At 40.6% G+C, this 24,482-nt stretch overlaps 1 protein-coding gene across 1 annotated transcript in view; it reads left to right on the plus strand.

Annotated features, from left to right (window-relative positions):
* cd2ap (CD2-associated protein) overlaps positions 1-24,482 on the plus strand; it is a 69,128-nt gene that overhangs the window by 22,622 nt on the left and 22,024 nt on the right. Inside the window, exons 3-12 of the mRNA XM_030047112.1 lie at positions 4,674-4,857; positions 6,491-6,591; positions 7,198-7,324; positions 8,284-8,459; positions 11,375-11,462; positions 12,608-12,702; positions 15,535-15,633; positions 17,195-17,248; positions 21,980-22,016; positions 23,925-23,987. Of these exons, the coding sequence (XP_029902972.1) occupies positions 4,674-4,857; positions 6,491-6,591; positions 7,198-7,324; positions 8,284-8,459; positions 11,375-11,462; positions 12,608-12,702; positions 15,535-15,633; positions 17,195-17,248; positions 21,980-22,016; positions 23,925-23,987 (1,024 nt within the window). The remainder of the gene's footprint in view (positions 1-4,673; positions 4,858-6,490; positions 6,592-7,197; positions 7,325-8,283; positions 8,460-11,374; positions 11,463-12,607; positions 12,703-15,534; positions 15,634-17,194; positions 17,249-21,979; positions 22,017-23,924; positions 23,988-24,482) is intronic.

Genomic DNA, 24,482 nt, shown 5'->3' on the forward strand with positions numbered 1-24,482 from the left:
TAGGTCCAGAAATATTTTACTAGACGATATAGGTTTGCATGTTTTGGGTCACATGGTTCACGTAGCTTTTGCTGGACTTTTGGACTTTTGTTTGTCTCTTGTTTGGACTCAGCAATATGCTTTCAGCTCATAAATTCAGCTAATGTACTTTGAAATGAAGTCTCTGTACTGTTGTTGCTCTTCTCTTCTCTTCTCTTCTCTTCTCTTCTCTTCTCTTCTCTTCTCTTCTCTCTGTCCTTGCTCGTTTTCTTGCAGTCTTTTCTTTGTCCCTGTCTCACCCCTGACTTGTTTGAGTGTAAGAAAAAATCTCCCTCCCTTCATTTTCTTTCCTTCCTTCCTTCCCTCACTTCTGTTCCTCTGTCCCCCTTCCCTTTTCTTCTTCCCGTCTTTCACTCCCTGTGACCTCTACCCTTCCTCTTTCTTTGCCTTCTTTCACTCCCTCCTCACCTCACTCTCCCCTACCATCCTTGACTCTAATCCTTGGTAGTGAGATAGGTAATCTGCTAAGCAGCCTGGACTATCACTGAGCTGAGGTAGTTAATCCTTTAAGGAGCGTGCCTGCTGTGAGGTCACAGCTTCCTGAACTTTGCTCCCAAAGTTACCGTCATCCCAGACCAGTTGTGTTTCTCCTTCCACCTGACTGTAATTGATCCTCTGGCCGAGCGCTGCGAGGTGAACACGCAACATGTCTGGGGAGGAGATGGTAGCACCGCACTTATCCAGGCTCAGCTGGCATCGACATGACAGATGTCAGGTCTGTTTGTTTTTGTTGTGGTGATATCCTTGTGAGAATCAGTCTAAGTTTTTGTCTTTTAAAGTGAGGGAATTTTGGTTCATTTTGGATCTATGCTGTTATACCTTGTAGCTATAAGTTAGGTGTGTGAGAGTGTTTCTGATTGTTGATGATTTTGATTTGTGAACATATTCATGAATGACTGCTTTAAATACATTTTTGATTTTTTTTTTTTTTACATAGTTGTGTATCTGATTTCAGATGTGAGGACTGTATACAGTCAGTGTTGCAGATTTAGACGGTAAAAAATATTAGAATAATTGTCTTTCTAATCTTGCACTGCCTTTTTGCAACAATCCATCTCTGTTGTCTTAACACTTAAAAATCCATCTTGAGCCTGTCCCCCTCCCATTTATTTATATTCCACTGCGTTGGTAACAAGTAGATTTAATTGGATGAAATCAAAAGAGGATCATAGCGTTCAGCTGGATTCACTTAAGGTGATTATGAAATCAGAGACTGCCTATTTAATAGTTTTGTCTTCTGGGTGAAAGTTCAGCCCAAGTCATGCATTGATATTATATCAATACGACTAGATATTGTATAGGTTTTGGATGTTGTAATTTGGATATCATAAATGCATAATATGGCATAAGTGTTGTGTTTTCCTGTTTTAAAGTCTGCATTAAGGTGAAGGGATATAATTTTCTTAACATATTAGACAATGCTAGCTGTTCTGTTTGCCTCTTCTCGCTTGGTCATCAAATCCACGTCACTAATTGTTGTTTATCAAAAATATCTTTGTGTAAATATTTTTTAATGCACCAACAGTCATTCCTACAATATTGTCACAAGATCAATATTGAGGTATTTGGGCAAAAATATTCTGATATTTTATTTTGTCCATATTACCCAGCCTTAGCCCAAGTTGTCCAGAACAAATTTCTCAAGACCATGAGAAATTTACAGGTTTGAGTGCTGAACACTTGACGTAACGCAGTCTTTTAAGACACACAGCCGCTGTAATGTTGTTTGGAAGTGATCACTCCCACAAAGAAACTCAGGGCTTTGCTTTCATTCTGGGTGGACGGTACACCTTCAGTTGGCAACTAAACCTCAGGGATCTTTACCTGTCCTCTGTGTCTCTGAATTTTTGTTTTGAAATCAGACTTAAGCTGTTACATATGTAGTTACATGTGTCACGGAAAGACACTGAAAGGGGTTTTGTTAAGAACGGTTCAGATTGTGGATTGTGTTCTGCAAAAACACCATTATTTCCTGAGGAAAGCCGTGTATTGTTGCTGTGATTTTTTTTTTTTTTTTTTTTTGCAGACTGAGCTGAAAACTTTTTATTTTTAGCAGATACCCTCTGCACGTCAAGCCTCAGGTCCCAGCCCACGTCTCCACTCTGCTCCCGCTTCAGGTTCTGTGCAAAAAGTAGCTCCTGGTGAAACAAATAAGGGATCTCAGGTAGAAAATGCTCCACAGTCTGAACACGTCCTCAGTCAAGTGTGCTGAAAGAACAGTTGGCCCCGGTGTCTTCCGCATGTGGTGTTTGTGTACTCCAATTAACAACCTTGACTTGTGAAAAAAGAGTGAGCGTTGTGTGTGTGTGCGTGTTTGTGTGTGGATGGTTTGGTTCGGTCACACTTTTTAGACTCTAATTAAAGGCTCCTCCGAACTCGTCTCTCCGCTGTTAGGTAGTAAAATTTCCTGAAGAATCACACATCTGCAAGGAGCCTTCTAATTTATTTGACAAAGTGACTTCTTGGTATGTGAGAACGCTGAGAAGAGATTGTTCTGCGTATAAATCCATCTCACGCTATGCTGTCAAATTGCTCCCTCTTGACATTCCTGTCAACCTTCTCACTCCTTTCTGAGGCAGACACTGTGAAGCTGCACACATCCCTTCATCTCTCTTTGCCTCTGTCGCTCTCGCAGATCTTTTCCTGCCTCCGTTTTTTTGTCCCTTTTTTACCTTGTTCTGGCTTGTACACACACACACACACACACACACACACACACACACACACACACACACACACATACACAGCTGGACTTCCTTCTCAGTTGAATTGCAAAGTCAGCGTGTGTGAACGAGGAAGTGGATGGTGAGCTCGGTCATTGTCCGGATGTACACACACATACGCACTCATTCACACTGGATACAGCAGTGCCACTTTTTTGATGCTGTTATCTGCCCCAATCAAACACATTAAAAGAGAGTGCGCTGTGTGTCTGCTCATCATAGGTACACATGTTCACACACACACACACACATAGACATACACATACCAGTAGGTACACACGATTAGATGCTCTTCAGAATCGCAAATAAATCAATACTTATGAAGAATATCTACCGGAAGATAGAGTGTGAATTACGTCTGTGTGGCAAGGGTAGAGAGCCTTGAGTGACTTCATGGCTGAGCATAGATGAAGAATAAAAAAAACACCAGCACGTTTCAGCCCCGCCTTTATCAGGGTGACCGTGAGGAAGGTGAGCCTCAGGGACGTCCCTCCACTTTAATGAGCAAAAACCTTCAGATTAACCATAACTTCAACTCGTGATTTACTTTTAATTCAAGTTTTTACATTTTTTTTTTTTTGCCACAAAACCATTGATATGCGTTAAGACCGTAATAAAGTCATGTCATCTAAACATTTACAAAAGATGTGTCTTTGAAAATTGAACATCAGTATGTAATAATTTAGTAAGTCACAATGTAGTTCCTGCTATTATACAACTATTTGACAGTTTATGTAAAAAAAAAAAAAAAAAGTAAAAAAGACTTTGTTGTATTTTTATACCAATATCTCATCACGTTTACTTCTGGGAACATAGAGGAAGCTTTAGTGGTGATTTTTTTTTTTTCATGCACCAGTAAGTGTTACTAAAAATGCTAGTGAGACATTGCAGATTTTTTTTAAACAGTCCAGCCCCTTCGCCCCTCTCATCAAATGAACAGTTTATTGTTGTTATCCCATTGGTTTACACTTTTGAGTGATCCCTCCTGGTGTTATGTCCTGCCTCTGGTGTCCTGTTTCAGCAGGAACTGCATTAAATTATGTAAGCAAGAAGCTCAAAGTAAGGCTTTATTGTGGTGTAAAAACCCTTTAGACCATGCAGTTCACATGGTGTTTCATGGTATTATATCAGCACTGTATAACTTTGCCATTGGCTGTTATCCAAAATGTGTCCTTTACACTCCATATGCTTGTACCTACCCTCATCTGTACACTCACTGGCTGATATCTTGACAGTGTTTTGTGAAGGTGTGAATGTGGACTTTGTGCCGTTGTCAAGGAGTCATCCAGGCCGGGAGAATCTGACACTCATGTTTTACAGCCTGGCTGCAAGCAGTGATTGAGCTCATTTGTGATAGCTAGCGTTAGCATGAGTGGGCTGTATCCTGTACAATGGTGCATTGAGTGCTGAAAGCAGGTTGCCATAGTTATGGTTTGTTTTGTGATGTGGACTGAAGATAGTGAGAGAGAGGGGTGGGGTGGGACAGTGGGGGAAACTGAGAGGAAAATGGAGAATGAGGGAAGAGGGAACAATTCCAAGATTTTTTACGCATTCCCTTGAGATTGAATATGGCGATGTACAGGTTTTGACATGATTGGGAAATTGATAAAAATGTAAAGGCATGGTGAAAATTTTGAGTCCTGACACACGTGCATGTAGTGGTGAATGCGTTAATGCATTTTAAGTTGAACACATAGAACGCATTTAGGGAGAGATAAAATTAGCAGTAAAGAATAAATAAGAATATAAACCAGTTGCAAATGAAAAGAATACAAGATAATTTGATCGACATCCTGTGGTTTAAATTATCATTACCTGCTCATATCATCAAGTGGTAACGCTGAGGTGTTTCATATACGCTAAAAAAGGGGCCGCCACCCACTCATCACTGTTTGTGTTTTGTATTTTCAGGAAATAAAGAAAGAAAACAAAGAGGCCAAGGAAACAAAAAATGAGGCAAAGGAGGAGCCGTTTCAGTCCCAGAGGAGGGAGAAAAGTGCGGGGAATGTGGCCAACCTGGTCCAGAGGATGAGCACCATCGGCATCCCGACTGGAGGCTTCCAGCCTCACACACAACCACCAGCACCCAGGAAGAGTATGTCACTGAAGGATTCATTCTGTCTGTCTGTCTGTCTGTCTGTCTGTCTGTCTGTCTGTCTCTGTGTGTGTGTGTGTGTGTGTGTGTGTGTGTGTGTGTGTGTGTGTGTGTGTGCGTGTGCGTGCGCGTGCGTGTGTAACTAGATTGAAGTATTGATGTAAATGTATTTCTTTAAAAAAAAAAAACCCTGAGCACAGGTGATTGCTCTGTTTTATGCTATTTTGGGTTGGTGTTGTCAAATATCTGTAAATAAGGGGTTTCTTGATCTTGCTTGGAGCACCAGATGGGCGGGGCTTACTGCGTTACAGTGTGTTAGTGTCAGTGAGGTGTGACATACTAAAGTTTCTCTAAACTCATTACTCATTGCTTTGTCTTTGGCGGCAAATCCCATCCACCTGCTGTTCCATGCAGGTTAAAACAATGTTAAGAATTATTTTGAAATATTATTTCACCCATATCTGATTTGTGTTGCATAACTTGTCCATACCCATTCTTGCTCAAATCCTACTGTCAGGAGTACAGTTCATCTTTTCCCTCTTCTCCCCTCATATCACTTTATCGTTTTCACACAGTCAAACAGTCATTAAGACTTTCTTTCTTGTCTTGAGCTCAGTTCAGAAGAGAAATCTACGCCAAAACAGCTGTTACTGGCAAAATGCTTTGCTTCTCTGGGAACATTGTGGTTTGGTATTTTTGTACTTCCTTGTTGCAAAGGGTACATGGTGTGCTGCTATACTTAAGTATTTCCAGTGGGCCTACAGGTGGCTATCACACTTTCCAGTGCTATCTAAAACATTAGTGGCTTTGGTTTAGGTGTCACTCCCTCAGAAACAAATAGCAAGAGCTTCTTTCTGAGCTCACCATTTTGTATCAACATTCAGCAGTCTCACAGGGAGAAATCCATTCCACTTTTGAGGCGTAGATAGCAGTGCCTCTACTGACAGAAGCCACAGTAGTACAAAATGCTGTGTAGCTGCAAGACATGTCGTGGTTTGAGTAACTCGCGCTTTCTAGGACTTCACTCAGAACTCACGCTTACTCACTCTGTACACACTAAGCTAAAACATCTTTTTTCCCCTTGATTTTTTTTTTTCCTCCGTTGACACCAAACAGACTTCTACCACCCACAGCAATGGGTGAAACACATATCTTCGTTCTAGCAAACAGACATACACAGAAATGGGCAACTGTTAAGGTAATGCTAGAAACGTAGACCGGAAAAGAGAGTGACTTAATGTCCTAGTGTAATTTTTAGTGACAATAACCCCTTTTGTTTATTGTGCTGGCATAGTTTGTAATGCTGCTACTGCTTCTGCTGTTAGCCTTTGCCATTTGTGTCAACATCAGCTCTTCTTTGGTGGTGGTGGTGGAATTTTCTGCAGGCAGCTGTGCTTGTTTAGCAGGGTGTGTCTGCCGCCTGCCAAAGGATCACCTTGCTGAAAAGTCCCAGAGTTCCTTGCATGGGTCGGTGTTGCCCTGCCTCCACTTCCTGGATTTCCTGCGTGTCTGTCCTAGTTCCCACAGTGCCCCCATTAGGCACGCAAGAGGAGACACACGCAGACAAAACTGTGACGCCACAAAGCAGGTACTGGAATAACAGGTGTGCTTTCTGCTGCGTTTGTCCTGCCAGAGCTGAAGAAGCGACAGTGCAAGGTGTTGTTTGATTACCAGCCGCAGAATGAGGACGAGCTGGAGCTTAAAGTCGGAGAAATCTTAGAAATCACCGAGGAGGTACGTTTAATGCTATAATCTCCCAAACCTATCGCCTTATTGCTGCTACTTCTTAGCTTCTGTTATATTTTGTGACATATGACCCAATCTTCCTGATATTTCGAGCTGGAATACAGTGATGAGTTAATGTAGGAGGTGGGTACAGGTATGGTTGGGTGATGAATTGCTGTTACATCAATATTGTGATAAGTCTAAATGTCGTCTGGGATTTTGGATATCATAATATCATGATATGGCAAAAGGGTTGTCTCTTCCTGGCGGCAACCCAGGACATACAGAAAACAGGATTGAGCAGTGCAGAGAGCGCTGTCACGGAATGAGTTTTGGAAATCTATTTATGATTTGTCATGACAGCACCTGTGAAACACGGGATTCATTTGTTGTTTTAAACATGTCAGTGAATGTTGGCCACATTTTTCAACTCTTATGTTTTAGCCAACATGCACCTGATTCGATTCATTTGGAAACACAGTTTTGATGCTGCCTAAATTATCAAAACGAGACTTGTATAATTGCCACTTGTGTGTCGATTGGTAGTATTTTGTGTCCTTTTGTGTGCTCCCCAGTTTTGCCATGCTCTGAATGGTGATTATCTTGTACGCACAGGTTGAAGAGGGCTGGTGGAGCGGCAGCATAAACGGCAAATCGGGACTCTTTCCCTCCAACTTTGTCAAAGAGCTAGACGGGACGGGAGAGGACGGAGAGTCTAACGACAGCACAGCAGACGAGACAGGTGAGAGAGTGGAGGGTTGGGGGGTGTGTGAAAGGTGCAGCCGTGTTGTTATGATACAGGAGAAGGAGTGTTAGTATTGTTTACGCTTGAATAGACACTTCAGGAGCCACATTATCAAGACAAAGCAAGATTCAGTCATGCAGTGTTTCATCAGTGAGATTCCTGCTATCTGCTATCTGGCTTTGAGTTATCTCATTCTTCTTTGGCTCTGGTGTTATTTTTATTCGTGATGAAGTCTTGCACACAAGCATAATTATGGTAATTATGAAAGCATGGTCTGCTTTCGTAATTGTTCAGAAGATAGAGATCTAATGCGTTGTGTGATGACTCTTCCTGCTCTCTGTGTGCTTCTCTCTCTCTCTTTTTTTTTTAATCTGGTTGAGATATTTGATTATTTTTTTGTGAAAAGCATTTTGACACAAATCTCTGCAGTGCTCTCTTTGCATAATGGCCATTCATTTTATAAGTAAAACAAAGTTTAGTAAAAGCGCTGTTCAGGTGTGTCTGTTAGCTCATGAGGAACAAGCCTCAACACGTTGACTAGCTAAGGATTTAGTCTGGTGAAGCCGCTTGTCTGCTTTTTATGTGACTAGGAGGTAAAGTGGGTATTGTGTGGTGTGTGCATGGATTTGAGAATTTAGACAGCTGAGGTCGAATATCTAAGATGTAAGGTAAATGTATACACTAGCTGCAGTAACTAGTGAAAGTGTTATGCAGTAGTAGCTACAACTCCCCTATCTAGAATCTGACTTGCATTAGCACCACAGTGACACGGCAGACATTGTTTTAAATTGCTTTGTATTCTTGATTGTTTCAATCCTCAAAAGTACAACAAAATCTTTGTTTTACTCATTCTTGCTACACCAAGGCTCCTTTCATAGTAAGATGTGTGACCTTTATGGTGTTTGTCTGTAGATTACCTTTAGTCACCTTTCATGTTTGATTTTACACCCACCCAGACTGCAGCGGCAAGGAAGCAGGGGTCACACACACCTCGCCTCACGCCTCCCCAGGGAACGGAGTCATTGCCCAGCCCAAGAAGGTCCGAGGGGTCGGCTTCGGAGACATTTTCAGAGAAGGGTCGGTCAAGCTAAAAGTTCGACTGCCCAGCCCTGAAACGGATGAGAAGGACAAAGTGAGTGTGATGCACCGCCTCTCACAGGTTGCACTGTGCTCTTGAAAAACTTGGTGTGTGTGGAAAGTCCATTGAAAAGCATGATGCTCTGTCCTTTCTTTACAATGAACAGAAGTCATTCATACAAATTTAAGAGAGAAATATGCAAACATTTTAGAAGAGGAAGGCTTTTAGCTGCTTACAGGTAGTGTGGATGAACATGGTAGGTCACATTACATGTAATGGTTATGAGTGTAGTATTTTAATCAGCTGACACAAAAGCCCCGTGGAGTGGTGTTGCTCATAGTGCACTGACTGTACACATTTCAAGATATTGTCATTTGCCTGGAGACCAATTCTTCAATTCTTTAATTGTGTTGAAAATGGAAATTACCTCATCCTTGTAATTTTTTCACTTGGCAAAAGGAAGCACAAAATTAAACTTCTGGGCAATAATACAGTATGTTTGTTGTTAAACAAGACCTGTTTTTTTCCCAGTTCAAGGTATTTGACATGGAAGCATTTGCCAGAAAATTCCTTTTTAGTTCCTGATACCATTTGCATTTGACACACAGATATGTCCAGAGAAACAGATTCTTCATTAAACAGTGAAACTTAAAATTGCATCCGAACTGCTCTTAAATTCCTTAAAAAAATAGATTTAATTTAGTTTTGGTCAGTGTGACTGTCATGAGAGTAGTTGTAACCACGAGTTGTTTTGGTACAGGGTCACATTAGACCTGTTTTTATTTCAAATCCAAATCAGATAAGTGGCATTTTGTTAATAGATTTTTTTTTTTTTTTTTTTTTTTTTTGAGTAGGGTGGGCAATTAATGCCGAAAGAATTCACTGGTCTTGGGTCGGCCAATTCTGGATTCTTAATTTTATTAAAGTAGTAGATTTAGAGGTAGCTTATTGCTGTGCTGTCAGTTTTCCTGTTGAACCTGACACTTATTTGACACTTATATCCTTTTGGAGGTCTGTTTATTGTCTAAACTAAGAGAAGATACCCAAAATGATGTGCAGTTTTTGTTTGTTGTGAATACAGACATGTTGTCTTCGTCAGCTAATTTACATGACATAACTAAAGCTGGAAATATAGAGCTTCCTGCTGGCCGCTGTTGTCCTAGCTAACTGTTTTACAGGACTTGTTTGGAAAATGAATATCATGATGTTCAGGTCTTTGGATTTACTCTCTGAAAGTTTGCTGTTGTTCAGTCTTGAAGCACATGTAATTTACACATTAGAAAAGATTAGATGAACTTTGATCCCTCATTTCATATTTCCATGTCATTAGTGTAGATCATATTGAAGAGTGACTAGATCCAGACTAATTTAGTTAAGAAATTAAAGTCTGGAAAAAGTCCGAATACTGAAATGGAAAACATGTGAAAACCCTGATTTCAGACTGGGTGGAAGGCTAACTATTGAATCTCGTTGTATTTCTCAATTCAATTTATTTTTTTGTTGTTTTTTTGTTCCGATGTTGACATACAGTTCAAGATATTTGGGCCAACGGCATATTGATGTCACGTATAACAGATAACATGGGCTCGCTGCTTAATTAGCTGGCATGTAACTCCCTGCTGAAACTCTGCCCTCTTTTTCCCTTTCTCTCTTCTTCTCGACAGCCTTCACTCTCTCTTCCACCGCTAACACAGCTTCCTTCACTCTCCTCCACTCCTCAGTCACCACCACATGTCGCATGGCCTTGTACTGGCAGTCTGCACCTCTCGCCTCTTCACAGCATAGGATACCTTCATCTTGCCATTGGCTAACCCACATGAACCACGCACTGCTCTCCTCCCTCCCTCCCTCAGTTGTAGCAAAGACATGTAGCTACTTACCAGTGTAATCAAAGGGATGCTGTGACATTTTAAAATCATGGCTTTTATCTATGGCCAGGCTTTTCACCATGTTGGTGTTGACTTTTCAATTTTTGTCCTTAAGCTACCCTAAAAATGGCAATACCGTGGACAGTGTTTCTTTATTGAGGTCAGTAGGTATGCATAGCTGCAGCCTGATGAGAGAGATAGGTCTTAGTGGTATGAATTGGTTTCAAAGAGCCAGGTTCAGAGTTGTGTTTGAAAGCCGCACACAAAAATGTGGAAAACAGGCCAAATAAGCAAAAGTATAACATATTTGAGAGGGAAGCCACTATATAAAATCTGTAATAAATACGTGTACAGTGGCTTCCCTCTCAAATGGTGCTTGCAATTATTTTGCAGCATTTTCTTATAACTTGCTTCCAATCCAATGTGTGGGATTTACATCAGGAAATTTCAGATGCTGTCAGGTAAGTTGTGGGTCAATGAAAATATCTGCACTAACTGTCTTTCAAATGCTGTCCTGTAATTGTCTAACTTTTTGGCATTCATTGTATTGTTGTAAGGTCAAAATTGGACTCATCTGATGTTTTCAGCAGGTTGAAACAGTCCAAAAAAGAATTGCGGTTACTTCTAGGTCTGATGTCAGTACCGCAAAGTACCTGGCCAATTCATACTCAAAAAATGAAACAGAAAATCTCTCAGTATTCCCTTTAAAGTTCTCTTTAATGCCATGCTGTGTGTGTGCTTGCTTGTTGCTCATCATCACTTACAAGTTGTGACATAGGACATTCTTTGTAGAGCATAAATGGTAGAACACCACACGTCTACTCTGTTTCACTGTTTGCTGTCTTTCAGTATCTATTTTTGTCTGCCATCCTCGCTTTGATGATTTTGCCACCATACCAGTTAGCGACATTATTAACAACATCTTCATAACGGCCATAATTTAATGACATAAACGCATTCACATGGAGTCACAGTCAGATCATTAACCCTTTCAGTTCAGGCTCAAGCTGTCTCTCCATAGACAAGGCGCCTCCGCATTACGCCGCACATCTAATCATGTCCAATGAATCATTTCCATCTGTGTGGTTTGCTTCATTTTAGCCAACCCCTTCATTACCATCCGCGGCAAAGCCCGCCCATTCCAACACGACAGACTCCCAGAAAGCAGACGGAGACAACAAATCCAAAGGTAAAGGACTTAAATGGGTGCTTTGACATGTTAAGTGTCAGTTGCTCATTTTGTGTCATCAGATACATCAGAAAACATTTGTCCTGGTTGCTTCAAACATTAGTCTGCTTGCAGAATTAGTCGGGGTGAAACAATTTTGTACTGAAACTGAAAATCATGACTGTGTTTGTTCATTGAACTGTATACCTGTGGTAATGTAAATAATGTCTAACTTTTAACCCTGCTATTACTGAATATTTATGCCTAAGAATTAACTTTTCAACAATTCAGTTGTTTATTGAAGCCGAACTGTGATACAAACCGAGCCGTGGCACAAAGAAGTGACTTGTGAAAAAGGTTATCAGTTACACCCCTAATCATTAGAAATTAAGGCACAGTAGTAGACATGGGCCTAGGTTAAGCTTAATGGACTAAAATTCAAAATTGCCTGCCCCTCTTAAGCTATTGCAAGAGGTGGCAAAAATGTAATTGTCATATTTGTTATAGTACAGCCTGGAGGACAGTCACGCTTATTCATGCAGCACAGGATGCTGAAATTTTTGTCCGCTATTGGTAGTTGGCACACACAAAAAAAGTTTACAAATCTTGGGGAATGGCCGGGTAGTAGTATGGTTCTCTGTGTATGTTGGCAAAATAGTAATGTATGGAAAATTGGCCCATTAATAGCCAGCAAACTATTCAGGAATGGGCTACAGCAAAACTACTTTGAGAAGATGTTGAGAAGTTTATGGGTTGTAGTTCATTAAATGAAGGTACTGAATGTATAACACATAACTCTGATATTGATTCGAAATTCTCTGTAATTTGGTGGATTGCCATTCATGTTGCCCAGTGGATGAAACCTGTCAGTTTGGGTGACCTTCCCCCCAGCAGCACCCGCAGGCCCAGCAACAAAAATGCGTTCCGATGTTCAGATTTTATCCCTTACTTCACATAAAGCTTTAAAGATCAATATGGATTTCATGGGTGTGTTGCACCTTTGTATGTGTGGGTGTTTTTGTGCTTGTGCATGCATGCTAGCGCATTGCACAGACTGCATACATGTACATCCAGTGTGCTTGTGTTGCTTCTTCCTTCTGTGCTTTTGCATATGTAACTCTGTGCATGGGGTCCATATTGTAACCTCACTGTCCCCTTTTCCTCAGCAAAAGAATACTGTAAGGTCACCTTTGGTTTTGAGGCCACGAATGAGGATGAGCTGAGCCTAAAAGAGGGTGAAATCATTCACATCCTGAGCAAGGTAAGCTTCGTACACTTGATATGGTCAAATCAAGGAAATAACAAATTGTATGTATGTATGTATTTATCTATTTATTGGTGGTGGTGGTGGGGCGTTTTCAGTTTTTCTTTAACAGTTCGAAGTAGAGAGAGACAGAAAAGACTGAGGGGACATGCAACAGAAGTCCTGGAAATGAGTCAAACCTGGGTTGTCATGTTTAACTTTTTTTCATTTCAGTAGCAGAAATAAGCCCTTTGAGATGAAGCATCTCATTGTCGAGGCGGTCCTGAACCTCCACTGATCTGTTCGGCTGTAGTGAACATCAAAGCCATAGAACAGAAAGACTCAAACCATTTGTTTTGTTTACACCTGCAGAACTAGATTCAAGCCTTTAATATTCAATAGGCAAACCAGAGTGAGCCTCTCCAAACCCGTGACCCCATTTCATTAACATTTATGTTGAAGTGACACCTGCACTGCATCTGCATGGCCTGTTGGGGTCAGCAGGGTGATGTTCTGACAAGACAGTCAGAGTTGTGCCCAAAAGACGACAGTAATATAAATGATCCCCTAAATAATCCATACAACTATAGATGTGCCCATCAGCAACTGCGTCTTCCATTGATGTGTCCATGGCCAAGACACTGAGCATCTGCTTGCACACTAATTACTTTATAGATGAGAGAATCTACCATCCACGAGTAAATCATTTCCTTCCTCTACAATAAAGTTCTTTTTTAATAGACAGAATTAACAGGGCTTTTTGTGCTTGGGGTATTGTTCAGAGTAGAAACCACATAGAGTAGTCCAGATTATGATGCTCCTTTTCCATTTTGGAGGCTTCATTTCATGCTGACAGTGTAGTCGACTCATGCATAGATTTGTTACAACAATTTCAAGATGGCAGTAAGGTGAGATTGTTCAGTTCATTACTGGTAGTTTGGATCAAGGCAGAGATAATATGTATAGAAAATGACTATTTTTAACAAGAGAGTAAGGTGCAGAGCAGAATTTGAAGTTAAGGCATTCATTTACTTTCAGGCATTCACTTACAGTTGTGATGTTAGAGTTTCATGTCCAGCCAGAGTCCTTGGAGGGTCCTGTAAGATCCTGAACTTGGATTCTTGATTGCAACTGTAATATAAATAATCGGATCTGAAAGATCAACAGGAATTTCTATTAGACACACTGTTCCTTGTAAGAGAAATAACCATCAATCATATGGAAAATCCTAAATGTTTTACATAATATAGTTATGTTTAAAATGTGTGTCTACATTTAAAACAAAGATGATTTCTCCTTAAAACTGCTACTGTTTGTTGAGATACAGTAAACATTAGGCAAGCCTAACCTAATAAGGTAGCCTAAAAACACCAGTAAACATGTGATGACAGCAATTATTTTCTACAACAGCAGGTGGCACTTGTCTTACATTTTTGATGGCCCTCTTCATGTTGAGTGTGGTAAAGGCTTTTATTGTAGTCTGGTAGAGAGGAAAGTCACCTCTTGCTTGTTTACCCAAACCCAGACTTGCTGAGGGAAGGCAGCACAATCTGTGTGTACGCCCACTTACCTCTCAAAGAAAGGAAATAATTTATTGAGCTAGTCTGACACCTTCATTTCTCTGTCTGTGCCGATCTGTTTATCTACACTGCTCTCACAGAAGAACACTGAAATGTTTGTCTCCCTGAGGTTGTTTTTACTTTGAGCATAGATAATCTCAGATCTCTGTCTGTTGATCTGTGTTTTCCAGCCTGTGTTGTTGATAGGACCGTCCCCTGGGATCACATCAGGCCATTGAAGTCTTAATGGTGTAAATTAACCTCAAAATGGGCAACCTTAAGTCTCTTGTTTGTTTGTTCCTTGGTGAGGCATTTACTAATAAATGGTATGTAGGTTGGGTAAATAGCATGAAGAGGTGAGGGCTTTTTCCTAGGGGCCTGACTCATTAAATTGTTGTGTATATTGCATGATTGTGAATCGTACAGTTCTCTACAGTTGTACAATTGTTAATCAGTAATTAATAATTAATGGCCTCTAGCAACTGAAGAAGAAGAAACATTTATTTATCTGCAATTCAAGGAGATGACTAATTGATAAAGAAAATGATAACGTCTATTGTGGAAAACCCAACCCAGCCAGTTTTTAAAAAATGCCATCTAAGAATCACTTAACCCTCCCGCTTCATTGACTTAATTCAGATAATTGGCCCCTGGTCCTCATTGTAGAAACTCCTCCTCAGGAGTAAATGATTACTGCCATCACTGGGCGTCCAGCCAACACATAATGCTGCACAGACTTGGCTGGCACGACTCAGCTGACACTGAGATGTTGTCAAGGTGCAATGACTCTGACTCATGGTTTGTTATTAAATAACAGGCAGGCAGGGACACATAATCGTGACGGGTTTGATTTCACCTCCAAGACATTTTAGAGCTGTGCTGCCATCTAGGGGAAATTGTGGAGAAATGCCAAGGTTATAATGAACCTGTTTAGTTTTGTTTACAGTTTCCAATTTAGAAATGGGAACAGGTCTATTCCATCCAGCTCATTTTTATATTGCTTTGTTGCCACCCTTTCTGCATCAGTGTTTTCTCTTTATTAGTTCCTCATACATCAGAGTGATCTCCCAGAAAAGGGGCTTTGCATCTAAATTGATGTAAATCAGTAGTTATTGATGTGATGTTTAAATTCTATTCCTTTTATTGTCTTCATATGCTATAAAATATGATAATAGTTTTACTTATAAAAATAAACACAACATTAAGGTTGAAGTATCAGGGAAGCAAAGGCCGTAAATTGACTGTAAAACACTATCACTGCTCACACCCTTTCCTGTTGGGTATGCAACAGGACACAGGTGAGCCTGGCTGGTGGCGAGGGGAGGTTGGTGGAAAAGAGGGTGTCTTCCCCGACAACTTTGTAACCATCATCGCTGAAGGAGAAAAAGAGGTGAGATCAGAGAAATTAAGAAAATTTGCACTCCTTGCTTTTTGCTAATGCATATTTATATTTGCATGTACTATGTTAGTCGTAGCTGTTGGTGCCTGCAAGTCCACAAAGTGTCAGTAAAGTTGATCAGTGCTATGTACTGAAAAGTTTGGAATAGCACAGAAGATTTGGAAATTATGGAAAAAAATGTTACCCATATAACTGCGCATTTATGTAAGGAGCCACAGTCATTCTTGCTTGAAATAGCTGTTGAGCTCCTTTGAGATGTCTGACTTCAATCAGTGAAATAATGATTTCACATGTTGATATTTGTTCTGGTGAAGAATTATCTTCATTAATGGCCCAGTGCATAGTCATAGTGGCAACAGTGGATAGATTTATTCCTGACCAAAATCTTTGAATCAGCTCAAAAAGTTAAAGCTGCAGCAGACAGGATTTCCAAATCGGTGTTATTTGAATTAAGCATGTGAGGACACATTTTTGAGTATGTTATCTAAAAAATTCAACAGTATTACCAGCAGTTCTGTTCAGCTAATTGCTTTTTTAAAATAAATGTCAAGCAGACCCTGAAGCCAGAGGGTGTAGCCACAGATTGTCAATCAGCTTGCATTTTTCTATTTTAAGAATAACTGACCTTCATTTCTTACCTGTATGGATGAAAAACCATGTAGTGGACTGTAAATGGCTTCCGAGTTATGAAAGCTCAGGTTTAGCCAGTATGTACGAGGGAGGGGCAGTAGAGGTGGGGAGATGAGTCAAGGGGAGGTGAGAGTGAGCATATGAGTGTGTGTGTGTGTTTCAAAAGATTTCCTTCTTTTTGTTTTCTTCAAACCTGGTAGACATGCATACAGCGACCTGAAATTAGTGGAAAATGTCTCTAAAGGGAACCTGGAGATGGTTGCTCTTCTTGTCTTTTTAACTAAACATGAATCAATTCCTTGAACGCATTGTGCTGGCTGTGGTATGAATGAATGTAGCAATTTTCTTGCACTGACTTGGTCTTTGATGTGTGTGTTTTTTTTTTTTTTTTTTTTTTTTTTTTTTTAAATATACATATATTACTCTGTGTTTTTGTTCATTCTTTACACTGTCCATATGTTCCTGAGATATGGTACACCTTTGAGGAGGTCACCCAGTTATTACAAATGGTTTCTCAAACATGGTCCCAAATTTCCATATCATGAATGTAGCAATGCTGTTTTATTTATTACAAAGCCTCTACATGTGGGCATTAAGGCCTCCTGGTGATCAGCTGGGTGCCTTTTGGGTTAAAGAGCTTATCAGTTAGTTGTCTGTTCTGGGTGTCTTTGATCATCACTGCACCAGCTTTTAAAATGGGTCACGTAAACAATGTTACGAGCTGACAGTGTAAGGGCTCCGGGAGCAAGTGTGATCGCTGTGAAGACTGAGCCTGATTGCTTCCCAACTTCTTAATTCTATCCATGCCCATGTGAGGGGCATGAAAGCCTTTTGAGGTCTTTCATTAATGGAAAAGGGGAATGCGAGGTATTTTTCCAAAATATTACTCTCTGACTGTATTATCTACCCTTTCATGTTACAGGCTCCCACGTCGAGAGGGTCTGTGAAATTATCGCCTAAGCAGGAGCCAGAGGAGGTAGGTCTTCAGCACCGCTGATATAAGAAAACCAATCCAAGAATATGTCTACTCCAATGCTTTGTTCTAGTATGTATTGATGCTTTAAAAGCACTTAGACAAAGGGTTCCTACACATGTCTGGATATGAATCTCATAATTTCAGAGCCTTTAAAGTTTGGGATTTGCAGAATTAGGCCGAGATTCATTAAAGCTGTTATTGGGTACTATAATGTTTTCAGTATTCAAAGTCAGCATTAGGTAAGGCAAGGCAAGTTTATTTGTATAGTACAATTCAACACAAGGTAATTCAAAGTGCTTTACAGAGACATTAAAAGCAACAAGACACAATTTAAAACAATAAAAACAGTCAATAAAAAAGGGAAATATAAATTGAGAATCATAGTGATAATAAAATACAGTAACATAAAATAACAACAGGCTCAGTACATTGCCTGAGCTATACGGCCAAGGGCCCGGGGCGTGATGGCCTATATCACGCCTGTGACTCCTTGCCACCAAAAAGTGAACTTAGACAAAATTTGAGTTTAATTTCAAAACCGGCTCCGTCAGAGATTTCAGCTAGGATCTCTTGTCCCTGGCTCTGAACCATCTTGAATTTGCTTGGTCGGGTCTGTTTCGTAATGAGTGTATAGGACGACGCCCTTAATAATACACCCCATGCGCGCACACTATTTGCTCTTGAGTCCTTCACTCAGAGTCTTACCGTCCCGCCGGACACAGGTTCCACACACTGGTCTTGTTCAGATCATAATGAACTCTGAAATTCAGGTCTTAATCTGAAACAGGTCTTAATCTGAAGCATTAAGACCTGTCATTGGTGCAAGACAGTTTTCTTGGCCAATTAGGGGTTGTCATTGGTTTTGCACATGTTAATTGGTGACCCTCAGTCTCAGCATACATCATGTTTGCCACAGAGCATTAACACCTATGAGCTGTCACAGCAGAGAAGGGAGGAGAGGATCACAGTAGCTGGGAGACAATGCAGATTTCTATTGTCTGTGCATTTGAGCCTTTAACTTGGTTTAGTAACTATTGCCTACAGTGTTTTGTTGTAGGCCACCATGGCAGTAATTATTAAGAGATATTTACTTCATTTAATTTGCTCTCACTGATGCTCTCAGAGACTTTCCCATCGGCACTTTTAGCCGTTCTGAGTCGAACTGTACCTTGCTGGTTTGCAGTTTAGAGTTTAAGTGTGCCGAGTTGTGCTGAGCTGTCCCTGAGATGGACCATCTCCAGAGTAGTGCCAAAGCGTGTTGGATCTGCACTTAAGCAGGCTGCAGCAACAACAGAGGGCTTTGTCATTATTCACCGGTCAGAGAGATATTGAACTGCTTAGAGCCAGGAAGTCCCTGTAGCAATGCTCATGAAAGTTAATAATCTAACCAGTAAAAAGTTTTTTTTTTTTCAAAACACATACCCTCAGGCCAGCAGCCCTGAAACATAAGGAAAATCCCAGCGGTGCTGCGCTCACGTGCTGAGTCAAACCGAGTTGAGCCAAGCCAGCAAATGTGTATGGAGAATTGGCATTTGACCTCTGTGTTCAGTCAGTATGGATATACACTAGGATTAAACTGTTGAGGCCCACTACACACTTATGTGCACCACAACCATAAGAAAAAAATGGTTAATGTGTAGATGGTTAATGTGTGTGAGCCTACTGCCCTTCCAGCTGGTAAAATTTGTACAATTTGGTGTCTGTAGTTAATTAGTTATTGAAGATTTGCAAAACTGCATAACACTCAAACGGTTAACATGACTGCAGTGCAAATTCTGGTATTTGCAGTGCTAGTGCATTGTCATGTTTGCCATCCGTTTCCTGCAGACACACAGCTGCTGTCACTGCAGGTGGGGACCATTAAACAATTCATTATCTACAACAGGCTGTGATGCATTGAAAACAAACCACCTTCCTCAATATAGCAGCTCTCACCGAATAATGGAGTGACTGTTTAGCGTAGGAAAAATGTGATGCGTTGCCCAATTCTAATATATATAGACACACAAACACACATGCAGAATATTTCTGCTTAAATAAAAATATCGCTTTTAACCTCTAATGCAAGCTTCCATCATCAACTTACATAACCACTTTTCCCTCTCTGAAGGGAAACTGAAATTGTCATGGAACACGTCAGCCTTATTCTCACCTGCAGTAAAACATGGATCAGCAGGAAAGGCAAACATACTGTCTTGTTCTTCAAATGTTGATTTTATGCACTGCTTAGGACAAAATATGGTCAGTATCAGATTTTTGTTTCAGATACGTATGGAGCTGTCTTGTACCTCTTTATATAAGGTTTTATTTTCTACCTTTTTTGTTTTGTTTTTTTGCACTGGTGATGGGGTACTTGGCTGAAAAAATATTTCAGAGGCGCTAAATTTATTGAAAAAAAGTTGGAAAGCCACTGGCTTAGGAGATGCCTCTTGTTGTCAAATCCTATCATCCTATAAAGTGTAAGCGATGTGAAAGCCCAAAGCCCCCTGTGCAGCCTGAGCCTGGGTGTGAACTGCTGAGAACTGCTGGCTGACTTCATTAAGCCGGCCAACAAGTGCCCATTGTGTGTCTTTTTGGCCTCCAAGAACAGGATGAACTCAGGCTCATGTGACAGACAAGTTGATAATCACTGGTCAAATGCTCCGACACAGAAGCATTTAAGAGGCGAGGAGGCAGGAGAGAGCAGAAATTCTCAGAGTGCTGCAGCCATCAATAATTCACTCTCTTCCCTCTCACATGTACACACACACACACACACACACACACACACACACACACACACACACACACTCAAATTCCCATTTCCTAATTTGTCCCTGCCACTGTCTTTTCCTGAAGGATGTCCAAGTAGGGCTGTGTGATATGGCCAAAAAATGTAACCACGATAAAATGCATTGTTTCAGTCCATAACAATAATTATTCTTATTTACTGTACATCAAATAATTATTATGTTGCATTTAAAAAAAATACTTTTTGCTTGTGTGTGAAATCTGAACAATATAGAACGCTAATAATTAGCATTAGACAAATCTCTTTTAGCCACCAAAACAACACACTGTGCAGTTCCTATGTGTGGTGTGTGTTTCCCCCCTATGTCCTAGGCAGTTATGCCATTTTGCTTTGGTAGATACGCAGAGCACCCTTTATTTCTAATTGCACATTCAAATTGATAAGACATCGCTGTGTTCACTACATGCACTCAGTTATTTGACGTGTTCTTTAATGGTTATCAAAATCCATTCATGTAGCAGTACTTATCACTGAACTGAGAATGAGAGAGGGCTTTCTACATATGTTTCTTCACTCCTGATAAGAAATAATTGGAAGCATATTTTTATGCAGGTGGGAATGTGTGCATATGCAAATAAGAAAATTGCTCCTGTGGCAGAATGATATTCAACTCTCCATGCAGCCACCAAGGTGTAATTCCAGTGAGCATGAGAGTGCATCAAGCGAGACTAACCAAGCTGATCCGACGCTGTGTTTACATAATATTGATTGGATTGTTAATGGCTTGCTTATTTAATGGCTTTTACCCCATCATTGCTGATTATTCAAGCTGCAGGGTCTCTGACTCCAGGCGCCATGGGAAGAGACCACAGTGATGATGACGATGATGATATCTCAGTCAAGAGATGCAAAAAAAAAAAAGAAAAAGGCAGCATTCTCAGAAACTGCTCGGCACACTAGTCCAGAGGGAGAAGGAAAAGTGCTAAAAGCCACATGGTATACAAGCTTTGCCACATAAAGCTAATGTACTTTTGGGACCACTACAATATTAGCACTGTCGGTCACCTGACAAGGTTCACCTAGAGAAAATAAATAAATAAAAATATAAACCATGAGTGTTTTGATGAACTTTAACTTGCTGAACGCACATTCCAAGTCGCAGAAAACCCCTGCTTTCTGCCCAAAGACAAAATCAAGTCAGTACCTTGCATCATCTCTATTATTTGCTGTTCTTACAATGTCGTAAGCCAGATTTTAACAATAACTGAGTCTGTATACCAGTGCATCATAGAGTTGGGACAGGCACAACAGTTCCTAGAATACAGCTTGAATCAGACCCCATGTTTTCTTTTAAGGGGAACTGGCTACATCACATGTTCGGTAGTAACCAGGCAACACGGGTTCACTTTGGAGCACAGTGAACAAAAACCCTTATTTAAATACCATAAAAGGCGTTGAGGTCAGTCATAGTTTCAACAGGTGGGAGTTTTTAAAATCGGTGTGATGTTGATTGAGTCCTGCATATGAGTATAGCATGACTCACTAGCTGTCTGTCAGAGCACCTAGAAATTGCAAGCGTGCTTGTTAACTGCACAGGGTTTACAGAGGTGTTAAGCAATCAGGGGGTGGAAAGGAAAAAAAAAGATGCAATATGAAACCTTATTTTCTAATGTGGAAGGATGGATAAGGAGGATTGGAAAGGTCTTGGTTGCTTAATTAGCTAGAACCCACTGTACTACTGTTTGGATTTTTGTTATAGGGTAACACAGTGTTTCATACTCATCTTATTTTCCCTTACCACAAGAACAGATTTATGAATTCTAGCATGATATCACAGGTTTTATTAGATTCCCCATGGGTTGTTAAAACCTGATTTGCCTTCCTTCCCCTTGTCTCTATGGTGGTGTTTTGTCATTTGACGTAATGAATGTCAGCATGTATATTATCATCCACTTTAATATCAGCCTGACCTAGTTTATCTGTCTCTCTCTCCCTCTCAGAGACCGAAGAAACCGCCACCACCATCAAAAAGCATAGGTAAGGACCTTTCGTAACACCACCCCCACACCCAGCACATCTCACCATCTCCAGTCCAGCTTGTTAAATGCAGTCATCTCAGAGGAAAGTGTGAGAAAAGTGTCCGTGGGTCTCATAATTAAAGACCCAGGCGCTGAGCTCCACAGCAGAGTGTTCATGAGGTTCACCGAGCATTAATCACATGTAATCTTGAATGAAGTTATGTTATGTTGAAAGGGCACTAGTAGTATCTCAAACTTAGAGAGCACATTCTGATCCATACCCAAGCATCCTGTGGTTGCAATGCACGTGAAACTGATGCAGCCTTGGCTCACTGATGAAATATTTTCATGTCAAAAATATCAGAGAGAAAGGAAAAATATTGGCATTGCATAACATTTGTGTTTGTATGTGTGTTAGAAGTGAGATAGATATCGGTATACCTGTGTGGGAGTGTATGTGTGTGTATGTCCCCTGCCAAATTCCCTCCAGACTTACTCATTTATTATATATGAAGCTTTTAGTAACCGATGAGATATTTTTACTGAAAACAAACAAGTCAAACAAAGAATGCATATAAGTTATACATAAGCAGAATACATGCAATGCTACGTGCACAGATTTTCTCATTTGAAATTAATGAATTCCACTGGAGAGAATACTTTCATACAATAATTATGATAACAAGTTTCTTGGTTCTCTGTTGCTTGTTGGCCTTATCTTTATTTGCACTGGCACAAGATATGGCCCCATACAGAGCCACATAGACTGCTAAAACGGGTATTAATCAGAATTACACAACAGTGGGTTCTGGTCGAGTGGTTTGATTTGAAAAGAGGCATTCAATGAGTGCTGATATTCAGTACAACAGCAGTCTTGGCATCCTGCTATTACATACCGCTGTACTACCATTAATTACATTTATTGCCGTGATCTACATTTGAACAAGTGTCACACTGCGACAGCGCAAATGTGGACACGTTTCTATAAACAACATTGAAGTTAAATTATGCATGGTCATCAGAAGAGGACAAGGGGGTGGAAAGAAGCCTGGATACTGCTGCTTCCTGCATGTTTTGTCGCCACTGTTGACTGGAAGGCAGTGAGTGCTACCTCTCAGGCTGTGGTTGTTTGGATGAGGGTTAGGAAACGCTGCCTCACATGTATCTTCCCGGGCAACAAAGTACCTTGTACATATCTTGATTCTGGCAGTGTCATAGATACCAGATAAAGGAACAGAATCAAAGTGAAACTGTCTTGAGTACAGTTCAAATGAGGACTTGACCCTAAATTGACTTTGGGTTCCACTACGTAGGGTTTAGGTATCAGGGTTTCTGTAGAATGTTTTTTCAGCTGGCTTAAAGACTAAAGTTGTAGTTGTTTCAGATAAAATGCTTTCCACGTCATTTTAAATTCACCAGACCTGTAACTCAAAAGCAGCATTGTTTCTTTTGATGCTGCTCCAGTGTTTGCTGTTGATGACTAAAAGCCGTGGAGCTTAAAATGAGTCACATGTACAGTTTGCAAAATTTAGCAAAGATTTAGCACCAGTTTTTCATGTCTGCACAGGAAGTGTGCATGTAAGAGTGTGTGTATATCTGTGAGAGGTTAGTGTGTGTGTGTGTGTGTGTGTGTGTGTGTGTGTGTGTGTGTGTGTCTTCCTGCCTGTGTGTTGAGAGACTTTGAAATAAAAGCGTGGGTGTATGTGAGGCAGAGATTGTAGGTCTATCTGCAGAATGCACTTGTCCTCATTTGTGTTTTTGTGCCAGTGTGAGTCTGTCTCAATGTATGTGTCTGTCCATCTCACAGCACAATAATAGAGGTTGATAAATGTGAGAAGCAAGAGCGTCTGTGTGAACGTGAAAGTGCATTGAGGACAAACAGAGCAGCAAACCTCGGACTTACTGTGCACAATGTTTCGTTTTTTAGCTCCGAAGCCAGAATTTCCCAGTGCTGACAAGAAACCTCAGCCGCCCAGGCCTGAGGACAGAGGTAGGACCATCCAGAAACCCTTTAATGTGAATGTTGGGGTGTTGAACAATGTTGTGCTGTTGTGCACTACTTGCTGCTCTTAACAGAGGAAATTCAGTGCAATCCAAAGACGTGATGAGTACCAAGTATAAATTTTTGCACAGCTGTGCAAGGAAGGCTTTAATTTGATACAAGAGACCTTGTAAGACCTATGTCCTGTATGTCACAAACTAAATGAATGTCACAATCAAACACAGGCTACTATTTCTTCTTGATTCAAGCAATTAATGTCAAACGTGTTCAGCCAAATCCAAGTCAGAGCAAGGTAGGCGATTTAGCAGGGGTCAGTCGGGAGAAATATTTAATGGAGTTTTAACTTACCTCACTCCACACACACAAACACACGAACACACACACACAGACACACGAACACACACACACACACACACACACACACACACACACAGGCTCTATCAAATTTGTTGATCAGTGTTCGCAGGCATAATGCGTGAACTC

Source organism: Myripristis murdjan, chromosome 24 (assembly GCF_902150065.1).
Source record: "Myripristis murdjan chromosome 24, fMyrMur1.1, whole genome shotgun sequence".
Classification (NCBI taxonomy): domain Eukaryota; kingdom Metazoa; phylum Chordata; class Actinopteri; order Holocentriformes; family Holocentridae; genus Myripristis; species Myripristis murdjan.